General features: G+C 38.3%; 1 protein-coding gene across 1 annotated transcript in view; it reads right to left on the bottom strand.

Annotated features, from left to right (window-relative positions):
• PCSK6 (proprotein convertase subtilisin/kexin type 6) overlaps positions 1–18,487 on the bottom strand; it is a 742,641-nt gene that overhangs the window by 62,588 nt on the left and 661,566 nt on the right. Inside the window, exon 17 of the mRNA XM_053717589.1 lies at positions 14,935–15,022. Coding sequence (XP_053573564.1) covers positions 14,935–15,022 — 88 coding nt within the window. The remainder of the gene's footprint in view (positions 1–14,934; positions 15,023–18,487) is intronic.

Raw genomic sequence — 18,487 nt, 5'->3', positions numbered from 1 at the left:
TGATCTGGATGAATCGGAATATGCAGATATGCATCCTGTAAATCTATTGTGGACATATAATGCCCTTGCTGAACAAAAGGCAAGATAGTCCTTACAGTTACCATTTTGAATGTTGGTATCCTTACATAACGATTCAATATTTTTAGATCCAGAACTGGTCTGAAGGAATTCTCCTTCTTTGGTACAATGAAGAGATTTGAATAAAACCCCATCCCCTGTTCCGGAACTGGAACTGGCATAATTACTCCAGCCAACTCTAGATCTGAAACACAATTCAGAAATGCTTGAGCTTTCACTGGATTTACTGGGACACGGGAAAGAAAAAATCTCTTTGCAGGAGGTCTCATCTTGAAACCAATTCTGTACCCTTCTGAAACAATGTTCTGAATCCAAAGATTATGAACAGAATTGATCCAAATTTCTTTGAAAAAACTTAACCTGCCCCCTACCAGCTGAGCTGGAATGAGGGCCGCACCTTCATGTGGACTTAGAAGCAGGCTTTGCCTTTCTAGAAGGCTTGGATTTATTCCAGACTGGAGATGGTTTCCAAACTGAAACTGCTCCTGAGGATGAAGGATCAGGCTTTTGTTCTTTGTTGAAACGAAAGGAACGAAAACGATTATTAGCCCTGTTTTTACCCTTAGATTTTTTATCCTGTGGTAAAAAAGTTCCTTTCCCACCAGTAACAGTTGAGATAATAGAATCCAACTGAGAACCAAATAATTTGTTACCCTGGAAAGAAATGGAAAGTAGAGTTGATTTAGAAGCCATATCAGCATTCCAAGTCTTAAGCCATAAAGCTCTTCTAGCTAAAATAGCTAGAGACATAAACCTAACATCAACTCTGATAATATCAAAAATGGCATCACAGATAAAATTATTAGCATGCTGAAGAAGAATAATAATATTATGAGAATCATGATCTGTTACTTGTTGCGCTAAAGTTTCCAACCAAAAAGTTGAAGCTGCAGCAACATCAGCCAATGATATAGCAGGTCTAAGAAGATTACCTGAACACAGATAAGCTTTTCTTAGAAAGGATTCAATTTTCCTATCTAAAGGATCCTTAAACGAAGTACCATCTGACGTAGGAATAGTAGTACGTTTAGCAAGGGTAGAAATAGCCCCATCAACTCTAGGGATTTTGTCCCAAAATTCTAATCTGTCAGACGGCACAGGATATAATTGCTTAAAACTTTAAGAAGGAGTAAATGAATTACCCAATTTATCCCATTCTCTGGAAATTACTTCAGAAATAGCATTAGGAACAGGAAAAACTTCTGGAATAACCACAGGAGATTTAAATACCTTATCTAAACATTTAGAATTAGTATCAAGAGGACCAGAATCCTCTATTTCTAAAGCAATTAGTACTTCTTTAAGTAAAGAACGAATAAATTCCATTTTAAATAAATATGAAGATTTATCAGCATCAATCTCTGAGACAGAATCCTCTGAACCATAAGAGTCATCAGAATCAGAATGATGATGTTCATTTAAAAATTCATCTGTAGAGAGAGAAGTTTTAAAAGATTTTTTATGTTTACTAGAAGGAGAAATAACAGACATAGCCTTCTTGATGGATTCAGAAACAAAATCTCTTATGTTATCAGGAACATTCTGCACCTTAGATGTTGAAGGAACTGCAACAGGCAATGGTACATTACTAAAGGAAATATTATCTGCATTAACAAGTTTGTCATGACAATTAATACAAACAACAGCCGGAGGAATAGCTACCAAAAGTTTACAGCAGATACACTTAGCTTTGGTAGTTCCAGCACTAGACAGCGATTTTCCTGAAGTATCTTCTGACTCAGATGCAACGTGAGACATCTTGCAATATGTAAGAGAAAAAACAACATATAAAGCAAAATAGATCAAATTCCTTAAATGACAGTTTCAGGAATGGGAAAAAATGCCAGATAACAAGCTTCTAGAAACCAGAAGCAAAGAAAAAATGAGACTGAAATAATGTGGAGACAAAAGCGACGCCCATATCTTTTAGCGCCAAATAAGACGCCCACATTATTTGGCGCCTAAATGCTTTTTGGCGCCAAAAATGACGCCACATCCGGAACGCCGACATTTTTGGCGCAAAAGGACGTAAAAAATGACGCAACTTCCGGCGACACGTATGACGCCGGAAACAGAAAAGATTTTTTTTTTTGCGCCAAAAAAGTCCGCGCCAAGAATGACGCAATAAAATGAAGCATTTTCGGCCCCCGCGAGCCTAACAGCCCACAGGGAAAAAGAGTCAAATTTTTTAAGGTAAGAAAAAATGATTGATTCAAATGCATTATCCCAAATATGAAACTGACTGTCTGAAAAACATAATTTATGTAAGAACTTACCTGATAAATTCATTTCTTTCATATTAACAAGAGTCCATGAGCTAGTGACGTATGGGATATACATTCCTACCAGGAGGGGCAAAGTTTCCCAAACCTTAAAATGCCTATAAATACACCCCTCACCACACCCACAAATCAGTTTAACGAATAGCCAAGAAGTGGGGTGATAAGAAAAAAGTGCGAAGCATATAAAATAAGGAATTGGAATAATTGTGCTTTATACAAAAAAATCATAACCACCACAAAAAAGGGTGGGCCTCATGGACTCTTGTTAATATGAAAGAAATGAATTTATCAGGTAAGTTCTTACATAAATTATGTTTTCTTTCATGTAATTAACAAGAGTCCATGAGCTAGTGACGTATGGGATAATGACTACCCAAGATGTGGATCTTTCCACACAAGAGTCACTAGAGAGGGAGGGATAAAATAAAGACAGCCAATTCCTGCTGAAAATAATCCACACCCAAAATAAAGTTTAACAAAAAACAGAAGCAGAAGATTCAAACTGAAACCGCTGCCTGAAGAACTTTTCTACCAAAAACTGCTTCAGAAGAAGAAAATACATCAAAATGGTAGAATTTAGTAAAAGTATGCAAAGAGGACCAAGTTGCTGCTTTGCAGATCTGGTCAACCGAAGCTTCATTCCTAAATGCCCAGGAAGTAGATACTGACCTAGTAGAATGAGCTGTAATTCTCTGAGGCGGAATTTTACCCGACTCAACATAGGCAAGATGAATTAAAGATTTCAACCAAGATGCCAAAGAAATGGCAGAAGCTTTCTGGCCTTTCCTAGAACCGGAAAAGATAACAAATAGACTAGAAGTCTTACGGAAAGATTTCGTAGCTTCAACATAATATTTCAAAGCTCTAACAACATCCAAAGAATGCAATGATTTCTCCTTAGAATTCTTAGGATTAGGACATAATGAAGGAACCACAATTTCTCTACTAATGTTGTTGGAATTCACAACTTTAGGTAAAAATTCAAAAGAAGTTCGCAACACCGCCTTATCCTGATGAAAAATCAGAAAAGGAGACTCACACGAAAGAGCAGATAATTCAGAAACTCTTCTAGCAGAAGAGATGGCCAAAAGGAACAAAACTTTCCAAGAAAGTAATTTAATGTCCAATGAATGCATAGGTTCAAACGGAGGAGCTTGAAGAGCTCCCAGAACCAAATTCAAACTCCAAGGAGGAGAAATTGACTTAATGACAGGTTTTATACGAACCAAAGCTTGTACAAAACAATGAATATCAGGAAGAATAGCAATCTTTCTGTGAAAAAGAACAGAAAGAGCGGAGATTTGTCCTTTCAAAGAACTTGCGGACAAACCCTTATCTAAACCATCCTGAAGAAACTGTAAAATTCTCGGTATTCTAAAAGAATGCCAAGAAAAATGATGAGAAAGACACCAAGAAATATAAGTCTTCCAGACTCTATAATATATCTCTCGAGATACAGATTTACGAGCCTGTAACATAGTATTAATCACGGAGTCAGAGAAACCTCTATGACCAAGAATCAAGCGTTCAATCTCCATACCTTTAAATTTAAGGATTTCAGATCCGGATGGAAAAAAGGACCTTGTGACAGAAGGTCTGGTCTTAACGGAAGAGTCCATGGTTGGCAAGATGCCATCCGTACAAGATCCGCATACCAAAACCTGTGAGGCCATGCCGGAGCTATTAGCAGAACAAACGAGCATTCCCTCAGAATCTTGGAGATTACTCTTGGAAGAAGAACTAGAGGCGGAAAGATATAGGCAGGATGATACTTCCAAGGAAGTGATAATGCATCCACTGCCTCCGCCTGAGGATCCCGGGATCTGGACAGATACCTGGGAAGTTTCTTGTTTAGATGAGAGGCCATCAGATCTATCTCTGGGAGCCCCCACATTTGAACAATCTGAAGAAATACCTCTGGGTGAAGAGACCATTCGCCCGGATGCAACGTTTGGCGACTGAGATAATCCGCTTCCCAATTGTCTACACCTGGGATATGAACCGCAGAGATTAGACAGGAGCTGGATTCCGCCCAAACCAAAATTCGAGATACTTCTTTCATAGCCAGAGGACTGTGAGTCCCTCCTTGATGATTGATGTATGCCACAGTTGTGACATTGTCTGTCTGAAAACAAATGAACGATTCTCTCTTCAGAAGAGGCCAAAACTGAAGAGCTCTGAAAACTGCACGGAGTTCCAAGATATTGATCGGTAATCTCACCTCCTGAGATTCCCAAACTCCTTGTGCCGTCAGAGATCCCCACACAGCTCCCCAACCTGTGAGACTTGCATCTGTTGAAATTACAGTCCAGGTCGGAAGAACAAAAGAAGCCCCCTGAATTAAACGAAGGTGATCTGTCCACCACGTTAGAGAGTGCCGAACAATCGGTTTTAAAGATATTAATTGATATATCTTCGTGTAATCCCTGCACCATTGGTTCAGCATACAGAGCTGAAGTGGTCGCATGTGAAAACGAGCAAAGGGGATCGCGTCCGATGCAGCAGTCATAAGACCTAGAATTTCCATGCATAAGGCTACCGAAGGGAATGATTGAGACTGAAGGTTTCGACAGGCTGTAATCAATTTTGAACGTCGCTTGTCTGTTAAAGACAGAGTCATGGACACTGAATCTATCTGGAAACCCAGAAAGGTTACCCTTGTTTGAGGAATCAAAGAACTTTTTGGTAAATTGATCCTCCAACCATGATCTTGAAGAAACAACACAAGTCGATTCGTATGAGACTCTGCTAAATGTAAAGACTGAGCAAGTACCAAGATATCGTCCAAATAAGGAAATACCACAATACCCTGTTCTCTGATTACAGACAGAAGGGCACCGAGAATCTTTGTGAAAATTCTTGGAGCTGTAGCAAGGCCAAACGGTAGAGCCACAAATTGGTAATGCTTGTCTAGAAAAGAGAATCTCAGGAACTGATAATGATCTGGATGAATCGGAATATGCAGATATGCATCCTGTAAATCTATTGTGGACATATAATTCCCTTGCTGAACAAAAGGCAATATAGTCCTTACAGTTACCATCTTGAACGTTGGTATCCTTACATAACGATTCAATAATTTTAGATCCAGAACTGGTCTGAAGGAATTCTCCTTCTTTGGTACAATGAAGAGATTTGAATAAAACCCCATCCCCTGTTCCGGAACTGGAACTGGCATAATTACTCCAGCCAACTCTAGATCTGAAACACAATTCAGAAATGCTTGAGCTTTCACTGGATTTACTGGGACATGGGAAAGAAAAAATCTCTTTGCAGGAGGTCTCATCTTGAAACCAATTCTGTACCCTTCTGAAACAATGTTCTGAATCCAAAGATTGTGAACAGAATTGATCCAAATTTCTTTGAAAAAACGTAACCTGCCCCCTACCAGCTGAACTGGAATGAGGGCCGTACCTTCATGTGAACTTAGAAGCAGGCTTTGCCTTTCTAGCAGGCTTGGATTTATTCCAGACTGGAGATGGTTTCCAAACTGAAACTGCTCCTGAGGACGAAGGATCAGGCTTTTGTTCTTTGTTGAAACGAAAGGAACGAAAACGATTGTTAGCCCTGTTTTTACCCTTAGACTTTTTATCCTGTGGTAAAAAAGTTCCTTTCCCACCAGTAACAGTTGAAATAATAGAATCCAACTGAGAACCAAATAATTTGTTTCCCTGGAAAGAAATGGAAAGTAGAGTTGATTTAGAAGCCATATCAGCATTCCAGGTCTTAAGCCATAAAGCTCTTCTGGCTAAGATAGCCAGAGACATAAACCTAACATCAACTCTAATAATATCAAAAATGGCATCACAGATGAAATTATTAGCATGCTGGAGAAGAATAATAATATCATGAGAATCACGATTTGTTACTTGTTGCGCTAGAGTTTCCAACCAAAAAGTTGAAGCTGCAGCAACATCAGCCAAAGATATAGCAGGTCTAAGAAGATTACCTGAACATAGATAAGCTTTTCTTAGAAAAGATTCAATTTTTCTATCTAAAGGATCCTTAAACGAGGTACCATCTGACGTAGGAATGGTAGTACGTTTAGCAAGGGTAGAAATAGCCCCATCAACTTTAGGGATTTTGTCCCAAAATTCTAACCTGTCAGGCGGAACAGGATATAATTGCTTAAAACGTTTAGAAGGAGTAAATGAATTACCCAATTTATCCCATTCCTTAGAAATTACTGCAGAAATAGCATTAGGAACAGGAAAGACTTCTGGAAAAACCGCAGGAGCTTTAAAAACCTTATCCAAACGTATAGAGTTAGTATCAAGAGGACTAGAATCCTCTATTTCTAAAGCAATTAGTACTTCTTTAAGTAAAGAGCGAATAAATTCCATCTTAAATAAATATGAAGATTTATCAGCATCAATCTCTGAGATAGAATCCTCTGAACCAGAAGAGTCCAAAGAATCAGAATGATGGTGTTCATTTAAAAATTCATCTGTAGAGAGAGAAGATTTAAAAGACTTTTTACGTTTACTAGAAGGAGAAATAACAGACAAAGCCTTCTTTATGGATTCAGAAACAAAATCTCTTATGTTATCAGGAACATTCTGCACCTTAGATGTTGAGGGAACTGCAACAGGCAATGGTACATCACTAAAGGAAATATTATCTGCTTTAACAAGTTTGTCATGACAATTATTACAAACAACAGCTGGAGGAATAGCTACCAAAAGTTTACAGCAGATACACTTAGCTTTGGTAGATCCAGCAGGCAGTGGTTTTCCTGTAGTATCTTCTGGCTCAGATGCAACGTGAGACATCTTGCAATATGTAAGAGAAAAAACAACATATAAAGCAAAATAGATCAAATTCCTTATAAGACAGTTTCAGGAATGGGAAAAAAATGCCAAACATCAAGCTTCTAGCAACCAGAAGCAAATGAAAAATGAGACTGAAATAATGTGGAGACAAAAGCGACGCCCATATTTTTTGGCGCCAAATAAGACGCCCACATTATTTGGCGCCTAAATGCTTTTGGCGCCAAAAATGACGCCACATCCGGAACGCCGACATTTTTGGCGCAAAATAACGTCAAAAATGACGCAACTTCCGGCGACACGTATGACGCCGGAAACGGAAAAGAATTTTTGCGCCAAAAAAGTCCGCGCCAAGAATGACGCAATAAAATGAAGCATTTTCAGCCCCCGCGAGCCTAACAGCCCACAGGGAAAAAAGTCAAATTTTTGAGGTAAGAAAAAATATGATAATTTAAAGCATAATCCCAAATATGAAACTGACTGTCTGGAAATAAGGAAAGTTGAACATTCTGAGTCAAGGCAAATAAATGTTTGAATACATATATTTAGAACTTTATAAATAAAGTGCCCAACCATAGCTTAGAGTGTCACAGAAAATAAGACTTACTTACCCCAGGACACTCATCTACATGTTTGTAGAAAGCCAAACCAGTACTGAAACGAGAATCAGTAGAGGAAATGGTAAATATAAGAGTATATCGTCGATCTGAAAAGGGAGGTAAGAGATGAATCTCTACGACCGATAACAGAGAACCTTATGAAATAGACCCCATAGAAGGAGATCACTGCATTCAATAGGCAATACTCTCTTCACATCCCTCTGACATTCACTGCACGCTGAGAGGAAAACCGGGCTCCAACTTGTTGCGGAGCGCATATCAACGTAGAATCTAGCACAAACTTACTTCACCACCTCCCTTGGAGGCAAAGTTTGTAAAACTGATTTGTGGGTGTGGTGAGGGGTGTATTTATAGGCATTTTAAGGTTTGGGAAACTTTGCCCCTCCTGGTAGGAATGTATATCCCATACGTCACTAGCTCATGGACTCTTGTTAATTACATGAAAGAAATAAGGAATGTTGAACATTCTGAGTCAAGGCAAATAAATGTTTGAATACATATATTTAGAACTTTATAAACAAAGTGCCCAACCATAGCTTAGAGTGTCACAGAAAATAAGATTTACTTACCCCAGGACACTCATCTACATGTTTGTAGAAAGCCAAACCAGTAATGAAACGAGAATCAGCAGAGGTAATGGTATATAAATTAGAGTATATCGTCGATCTGAAAAGGGAGGTAAGAGATGAATCTCTACGACCGATAACAGAGAACCTATGAAATAGACCCCGTAGAAGGAGATCACTGCATTCAAAATAGGCAATACTCTCCTACATCCCTCTGACATTCACTGCACGCTGAGAGGAAAACCGGGCTCCAACTTGCTGCGGAGCGCATATCAACGTAGAATCTAGCACAAACTTACTTCACCACCTCCATAGGAGGCAAAGTTTGTAAAACTGAATTGTGGGTGTGGTGAGGGGTGTATTTATAGGTATTTTGAGGTTTGGGAAACTTTGCCCCTCCTGGTAGGAATGTATATCCCATACGTCACTAGCTCATGGACTCTTGCTAATTACATGAAAGAAAACAGAAATCTGACCTTTCAGAGAACTGACAATTCTTTCTCCATACCTACCTGGAGAAAAGACAAGATTCTAGGAATCCTGACCCTACTCCAAGAGAAGCCCTTTGATTCACACCAATAAAAGTATTTACGCCATACCTTATGGTAAATCTTGCGATTAACAGGCTCGCGAGCCTGGATCATGGTCACAATGACCGACTCAGAAAAACCACGCTTAAACTGAACTAAGCGTTCAATCTCCAAGCAGTTAGCTTCAGAGAAATGAGATTAGGATGGAGGAATGGACCCTGAGTTAGAAGGTCCTTCCTCAGAGGTAACCTCCAAGGTAGCAGAGATGACATCTTCACTAAATCTGCATACCAGATCCTATGAGGTCATGCGGAAGCTATTAGATAAAACAACTCTCTCTCCTGTTTGATATGATCAATGATTCGTGGAAAGAGCACAAACGGAAGAAACAGAAATGAAAAACCAGGAATACAAAAGAACTGCCAGAGCATCTATCAGAGCGGTCTGCGAATCTCTTGACCTTGAACTGTACCTTAGAAGTTTGGCGTTCTGCCGAGACGCCATCAGATCTAACTCCGGCACCCCCCTATTTGAGGGTTAACGTGGCGAACACCTCCGGATGGAGAGCCCAGTCTCCGGGATGAAATGTCAGTCTTCTCAGAAAATCCACATCCCAGTTGTCCACTCCTGGAATGTCAGACAGACAACGATTGTGAGCTTCCACCCACTGAATAATCCGTGCCACCTCCTTCATGACTAAATAACTTAGAGTTCCTCCCTGGTGGTTGATGTAAGCCACTGAGGTGATAATATCAGACTGGAAACTGCTAAACTGAGCTAAGGACACCCAGGAAGGTCTCCGGAAGCATGTGCCCTGAGACAGATGCTCCTGAGAAAACCACTACGAGCAAGAGTCTCTAGTCGACTGGTCTAGATCTATCCTCAGAGACAGATCCAAATGGACTCCGCTCCATTGTCTGAGCATGCAAAACTGCAAAGCTCTCAAATGGAATCGAGCAAAGGGAATGATGTCCATGAAAATGACCAAATTACCCCCATACATAGAGCTACTGATGGCTGAACAGTAGATTGTAGAGAGAGGCAAGGGGAGAGAATTTTTGATTTTCTGACCTCCGCAAGAATTTTTTTCATAGATAGGGAATTCATTTTGGTTCCTAAGAAAACTACCCTTGTAGCTGAAACAAGGGAAAACTTTTCCAGATTCACTTTCCATCCATGGGAACGTAAAAAAGACAAGAGCCAAAAACTGATAGTGTTAGTCTAGAAAGGTGAATCTCAGGAACTTGTGAAGAGCCCTGTGGATGGGAACATGAAGATATGCATCCTTCAGGACTATGGTCGACATGAACTGACCCTTTTGAACCAAAGGAAGAATGGAACGAATATTTTCCATTTTAAAGGACGGTACTCTGAAAACTTGTTGAAACACCTTAGGTCTAGAATGAGTCGAAAAGTTCCATCTTTTTTGGGAACCACAAACAGATTTGAATAGAACCCTAGGCCCTGTTCCCTAACTGGAACTATCACTCCCAGGGAGGAAAGGTCCTGAACGCAGTTTAAGAAAGCCTCTCTTTTTATCTGGTTTGCAGATAGTCTTGAGAGGAGGAATCTGCCCCTGGAAGGAAAAGTCTTGAATTCTATCATGTAACCCCGGGATACAATGTCCACAGCCCAAGGATCTGGAACATCTTGTATCCAAGCCTGATAAAACAGGTAAAGTCTTCCCCCCACTTGATCCGATCCCGGACTGGGGGCAAACCTTTCATGCTGACTTACTCAGCTGTGGGTTTCTTTAATTGCTTCCGCTTGTTCCAAGACTAATTGGGTTTCCAAGAAGACTTGGACATTTCCTGCTTGGAAGAGGTAGAGGAAGACTTCCTTAGAAGCTACTTTGACTTCATTTAGGTCTGTTCTTCTTGTCTTGAGGTAGAAAAGATCCTTTTCTACCTGTGATATCAGGAATTATTTCTGTCAGACCAGGGCCAAACTAGGTCTTACCCTTGTAAGGAAGTGCCAGAAACTTGGACGTAGAGGTTACATCAGCTGACCAAGATTAAAGTCACAATGCCCTAAAGGCTAGGACAGTGAAGCCAGATATCTTGGATCACAGCCTAATAACTTGCATGGTAGCATCAAAAATAACAGATTTGGCTAGATTGAGAGCCTTAATCATGTCTTGGATCTCCTCCAAAAGGAGTCTCAACCAAAATTGATTCAGACAAGGCGTCACACCAATAAGATTCCTTACTTGATACGGAGGTAATACAAACTGCAGGTTGCCATTGAAGACCTTGAGGAATATACATCTTCAAATAAGCCTCCTGCTTTTTGGCCATGGGATCCTTAAAAGAGGAGCTATTCTCTACAGGGATTGTAGTTCTCTTAGTCAGAGTAGAAATAGCCCCTTCTACTTTAATCACTGTGCGCCATGAATCTTTAATGGAGTCAGCGACAGGAAACCTCTTTTTAAGGACAGGAGACAGGGAGAAAGGAATCCCTGGCTTCTCCCATTCCTGTGAAATAATCTTCGTTGCACGGTCTGGAACAGGAAACACCTCCACAAAGGAAGGATCATCATAGTATTTATAAAGTTTACTAGTCGCCCCAAAGTAGCCAATACCTCCTCAAATAGTATACAAAGGTGTTCAAGCTTAAACCTGAAGTTTACTTCTTCAGTATCAGATAAAGGAGTTATACTGTCTGAATCTGAGATCTCATCTACAGAGGCTACCGACATATGTTACTAATCAGACTTATGAGGGAGAGCAACCTAAGTAGCGGAAGAAGGAGCAGAAACCTTACTATCTGAATCTCTAAATTTCCTCTTGCGTTTTTCCTTTAACAAAGGAAAAGCAGATAATCATGCAGATACCGCAGAAGATACCGGAGCCACAATCACTGCAGGCAAATAAATTCCTCCAGGAGGCAGAGAGGAACTGCAGGTCACTGCATGTGACGCCAGAGGTTTGGGACGTTGAGGAGAAAGCTGTGGCATTGCCTGAACAGCATCATCCTGAGAAACATATTGGCTCAGAGGGCAACAATTTATTTATACACTCTATAGTTCTAGCTAAACAAGAAGCACAGAATTGCATGGGCAAAACACTTTGTGCCTCCGAACATAGTAAACATCTGTCACAAGAAATTATCCTGATCCATGTTTCACTAGTACAGAAAAAATTCCCACAATAAATTGAGAAAAAAAATCACTTTAAATCTTGTATTCCCCAGAGCGTTAACCACGCTAAATAGACAGAGAAAAATTCTTACAAAAAAATGTAACACTTCTACACCTCTGAGGTGCTCCTACCGTAACCCACAGGAGAATATGAGATACATTTAACAATGTTAACCAGAATTCTCCTTCAGCGCAGAGGAAGACTTTCACAGGAGAATGAGAGAAAGCTGTGACGCTGCTCAGCCCTGATACTACACAGAGAGCCAAAAGTCACAATCCTCAGAAAAGGGAAACTGCACCACACTAAAAGCGTGCGTTCCCTATCTCTGACAGAAAACCAGACGCCTTCCGGTAGCTGATAACTGAATTAACAAACAAAAATAAATACAGTAAAAAACACTTCAATATTTTACACAGTATGCACTAAAACAGCATGACTCTTACATACCAATAAAAGCCCTATTACATATAATAAGCCACAGAGGATTAAATGTTCCATATATAAATGGAAACAATTAACCCCTAGTCTCTCACATCAGTGCCTGCATCCTGCTCATGTAATAATCCAGCCTAAAGGATCATATTAAAAGTGTCCCAATAATACTGCAGTTGAAATCTTTTTAAAGTGCAAGCCTTCAGTACCTAAAAGACAAAAGCACTTACCTGCAGTCTAGCTGTCCGGCAGGGAGACAGCTCACAAGGCGTGAAAGGAAACAAACCCCTTACAGTGACCTGTAGAAAACAGAAAGAACAGAGTAACCAATTCTGGATGTCTATACCTAGGGCAGCAATATGTTAGGAAGTTGTAAGGTTGTGCTTACTTTTGTTTCCTAACTGCTTAAAAGCCACCACTACTACAAAGATTGACGTGGACACAGCTAAACCCCAAATCCTTGCTTGCAGGGAAAAATATCCAAAAAAGGAAATTCATTTCTTCAGACACCAAACTTCACCTCCTCCATTGGCAGAGGCAAAGAGAATGACTGAAGATTATGGGTAGGGGAGTGACATTTAACAGCTTTGCTGTGATATTCCCACTAGTAATTGATGTTGTAGACTATCTTAGAAAAGAAAAAAGGAATAAAGAAAGAAAACTGTTTTACTAAGTTAGGTTGCACAAAGTATGCTGCTTCATAAGGATGGTGCATAATTTGAGGTAAATTCACTTTTTCCTCTATCTGTATCTTAAACAATTTCATGTTATTGGGAACACTCCAAATAATTAGTCCAGTATTTATCATTGTTTGCCCCAATATCTTGTTCCTGTATTGATAATGCATTTCGGCTTCTTATATATAATATAACTTTAAAAAATTTCCAAAAATACCTGTCTACTAGATTTATGGCCTCCTGCTCCTACATTTGGACTCTCAGGTAGTCTTCAAACCATTATCTTTATCTATTTTATTGTCCAAGAGTAGTCCCTTGTGCTAATTAAAGGGACAGTGTACACCTATTTTCATATAACTGCATGTAATAACACTACTATAAAGAAGAATATGAGCAGAAAGTAATCTAAAAATCCAGTATAAAACCTTTTCACAAACTTACTTAGAAGTTCCCAGGTTTGTTTTGTTGATGAGGTAGTCTGGGACACTCACTGAAAGGGGCTGGGCAAACAAGAGCAGCAGACATTTTTCCCTCACCCCTACACTGCATATGAAAAGACAGATAAAGTGGAGCCGGCAGGAGTCTGTAAACGCTTGTACACATCTGGCACTGTGGTGCGTGGTTAAAAGTCTAAAAATTAGCACAATGATCTTAAGCAAAACTATAAATGTTGGCAAAAAATGCCAACAAATGGATAATCTACCAAACATTTATGCAAAGAAAACTTTAGTGTTCAATGTCCCTTTAAGGTTCCATTAAAATGGAATATTAAAATGTATTTAACACGCTTGTAATTGCATAAGCTTTATTTGTATCTTTACATCATTTTGATAAAATAATTCTCAAGGCTTCTCTAAAATACTATGTATGACTGTCTATTTGGGTTGCAACTTGAGGTTTGCGTCACTGTAATGTCCTTGTTATCATCATAAAAAACATTCAACAGTTCAACTCAACTGTCCCTAATTGTCAGCATAATTCTTCATTACATACAGAAATATTGGTGTTCCAATAGTACAAATGGTATATTGCAATATATACAATGTTATAGTGCTCTACGTTTGTGGATTTGTATTTTTTTTTTAATAAATTGTTGTGCATTACCTTAAAGGGACATCGTACACTAGATTTTTCTTTGCATCTTTTTTTGTACATAATCCATTTATAACGCCCTTCTCAGAGTGTTTTTGTAACCGTGCATAGTTTTGCTTATTTTGAAATAACATTGTGCTGATTTTCAGACTCCAAAGCAAGCCCCAATGTTTTATATGTATACTGATGTCTACAGACTCCTGGTTGTGTAATATGCAGGAGTGTGTGTGTGTATGGGGGGGGGGGTCTGCTCCTCTTGCTTTCCCAGCCCCTTTCACTGGGTGTCCAAGTCTAACCTCATCAACAGTGCTAAACTCAGAGCTTCTAAGTAAGTTTTAAAAAGCCTTTATACTGGATTTTTACATCGGTATCTGTGCATATTCTTCTTTACAGTAGTGTGGGGCAGGGTGAAAGGGCATACCATTTTGTCATCCTGCCTTGGGCCCAACAATGGCTAGGTCCGGCCCTGTTTATTATAGTGGGGTTAGGTAGACTGTAGTGCTGGTATATACTGTTACCATGCATGTTGGACAACAAATGACCACCTTGTAATATTAAGGAAAATCTGGCCAGTACACAGATATTCCCATTATACGTATGTGCTAATTCAGCCATAAGAGTCTGGTTAATTGTTTTCAACAATGACTTATATGCAGCTGTGTTTCAATCATAACATTAGAAACCACCTGACAATGATCTGTCTGTAGCCTCAGTTATGCTGTGTGTATAGACAATATGTGGAACTTACCTGAATCCATCTCTGCAGAGGACACATTTATCTGGAAACCCAATGCACTTTTTGCAGTTCTGATGGCACTTAATGCACCGCTTTTGATCTATAGAAATTAAAATATATAAGAAAAGACATTGAAACCTTTTTCATAATGTGCCTGTAATTATTTGAATTCAGTTCAAATTAATTTTTACTGGCCAAGCACTACTAACAAAATAAAACCACTACCCATAACAAACACTGACATCCCTACAAAGTCTTGTATATATAGAAGACCTACTCAAACAATAGGCTGTAACAGCATTGACCATAATGATTTATTTTTAACCACCATGACTGCCTATTCACAAAATAAAAAAAAACAACAGTATCACAGACTGAGTAAATAGATAAAATGAATTCTGCATCATAATTACGTCATTTAAAATTCTGCTGAATAAATTGCAGCATTTTACTTAATGGGGTATGAAAGCCAAAATTAAACTTACAAGATTTAGAAAGTCATTTTAACATATTACAGCATTCGCCATGAAACTGCTCTTGTCGCATGAATTTCAGCCTTGTTGTACTAGCGGATTTAAAGCCAGGCACATTTTAATAATACTCTGCATGCTCCATATAGTGTAACAGGTACCATATTTGTATCCCTGTAAGCTTACTAGCAGCACATTCCTGTGCAAACTGTGTATATTTTATACAACTTATGCACAAGACTAACACTGGACTGAACCTGCCAGTGGGACTATTTAATGCTGGCATTTCTAGTATCCCTGAACCTCTTGACCTTCCAGGGTAGTAGTGACAACATAGAAACACAATCAACAAATACGTTTTGATCTATTGGGGGCTCAATACACTAAAAGGGTCATAAAACATTATATTATGCAATTAAAATCAAATACACATCAGCAGCTGAACATTATATTTTGCTAAAGGTATTCATACAAAAATGGATTAAATAATTTAAAATGTATTTTTCTTAGTATAATTTGCATTATTTGGACATATTCTTTAAAAGCCTTTTATCTTACCTTCTCTGTTAAAGCCAGTTAGGGACATTAAATGCATTACTAAATACTGCAATGTTGACGTGCTTCCTCCAAGTGGAACACATGGGAGACCCCTTTGAATAGGACACTACACACCTTCTCATTACAAGAAATTTCTCTTGTCTTTCTATAGAATAGCATACCAGCCAAGTATAAACATTTTAAATTAAAATTGTATAATCTGCAGTTATTTTTTCAACATCAAAGCTCACACACAACTTGACACACATGGAGATGCATATTTGGGGTTGCTTTGGGTGTAGACAAATGATCATTGTTAGTATAAACTGCATTGTTATTAAATAAAGCCCATTAGGGAGATACCTGTAGCAGGGTTGGCCTTGAGAAGTCAGCAGTGTGTATTGCAAAGTTGTTTTACTACACATAACTGTACAGTATATATATATATATATATATATATATATATATATATATATATATATATATATACACATATATACACACACACAAATCTGTCCCTTTTACTGAATGAACTTATTTAGTGCCATATATCTCTCAGCTAATGGAGTCAAACTTCAGGCAACACCCAATTACTACGGATTTATCTGTAGTTTACATGTCTGGTTCATCATTACCCTCCCTGTTTATTGGAATAGGTTTCTGAATACCGTTGGACTGCCAGGAACTTAAAGGGAAATTAGTCATTTTTTTCCCCTAGTTATGTTATAATATAATATTATAAAACGGTCTAACAGTTTGTTTTTTATTGACCGTGTTTTCATGCAGATGAAGGTGTCCCACTGTCAATCAATAAGGCTGTGGGAGTTGTCTTTATCAGCCAGTGAGAAATATCTCCCTAGGGATGACACACATTTCCAATTTTGTTTCTATATCAATTTAATCAGATGTAATTTAAACAGTTTTTATGGAAAATGACTTCGCTTTCATACACATATCTGATAAATTGTTTTAAAGGACTGCAATCTAACATAATGCCCTAGAGCTATTTTGTTCCTCCAGCAACCTTTTGGGATTTTTTTAAAGGGTCATTAAAATAATTTAAAAAAATATTTGTAATAGATAAAAATTGTACTGCAGAAGAGAACCATCAAAATTAAAATAATTTTAAATGCCTTTAAAACCATTTTTAGTAAAGTTTGCATTGTGTAGAATCTCAGCATTTGGGGCATATAAAAAGGGACTAATTTGTGTTTTTCTAAACTATTATGTATTAATACAATATGATCAATAGCACCAACAGTTGCACTATTCAGGATATACAATAAGCAAAGCAAAAGCAGACTTCAGCAGGATAATAACAGGGACCTTTTTTAAAAAAAAAATTCTATTAAAAAAGTATTTTACACAAGTATGTTCTAGCTGTACACTACGGACCTTTTAAGCCTTTTAAAATTACTCTATAGTATGTTACTTAAAGGGATAGTGAAGTCCAAATTAAACTTTCATGATTCAGATAGAGGATTTAATTTTAAACAACTTTCCAATTTACTTTTATCATCAAATTTGCTTTGTTCTCTTGGTATTCTTAGTTGAAAGCTAAACCTAAGTAGGCTCATATGTTTATTTTTAAGCCCTTGAAGGCCTCCTCTTATTGGAATACATTTGACATTTTTTTTCACAGCTAGAGGGCATTAGGTCACGTGTTTCATATAGATAACATTGTGCTCATGCACGGGAGTTATTTAAGAGTCAGCACTAATTGCCTGAAATGCATGTCTGTCAAAAGAACCGAGATAAGGGGGCAGTCTTCAGAAGTTTAGATACAAGGTAATCAGAGGTAAAAAGTATATTTCTATAACAGTGTTTGTTTTGCAAAACTGGGGAATGGTAAATAAAAGGGATTATCTATCTTTTTGAACAACAACATTTTTGGTGTTTACTATCCCTTTAATGGAATGCTTCAACAAAAATAAACATGTTGATATTGACAAGGTAATTGTTCCCACCTATACTTGGCACAGTCTGCAGGTACAACCCTCAAAGATGGACTTCATCATGGAATATCCCTTTAATGCGTCCCCAATGTCCTGTTATACCCGTTGCATTGACATTTATGTATATTGAGAGAAAGATTAAACAAAAAGGTATTCTCTACCTAAAAGCGCAATCTGTTTGAATAGTCATGTTCTTGAGAACAGTGGGTGGTGGTACACAGGCAAAGCCAGCTATTTCAAATATAAAATAAAACCTAAAGGAACAATTTCTTATACATTTAAAAAACGACAGTAAAGTAAAAAAAAAAACAATTTATGCTTACCTGATAAATGTATTTATTTCCGGACGTCATCAATTACTGTTGGGAATATCTCTCCTGTCCAGCAGGAAGCGGCAAAGAGCACCACAGCAAAGCTGTTAAATACCACTCCCCTTCCCATAATCCCAGAGTCATTTGACCGAAGAGAAATAGAAAAAGGAATAATACAAAGGAGTAGAGGTGCCTGAGGTTTAGTTAAAAATAACTGTCTTAAATATAAGGGTGGGTTCATGGACTCTCCATATCCGGAAATAAATAAATTTATCAGGTAAGCATAAATTAT

The sequence above is a fragment of the Bombina bombina genome, chromosome 6 (genome assembly GCF_027579735.1).
Source record: "Bombina bombina isolate aBomBom1 chromosome 6, aBomBom1.pri, whole genome shotgun sequence".
In the NCBI taxonomy this organism is placed as follows: Eukaryota; Metazoa; Chordata; class Amphibia; order Anura; family Bombinatoridae; genus Bombina; species Bombina bombina.
This window is presented reverse-complemented; position numbering and strand designations above follow the sequence as displayed.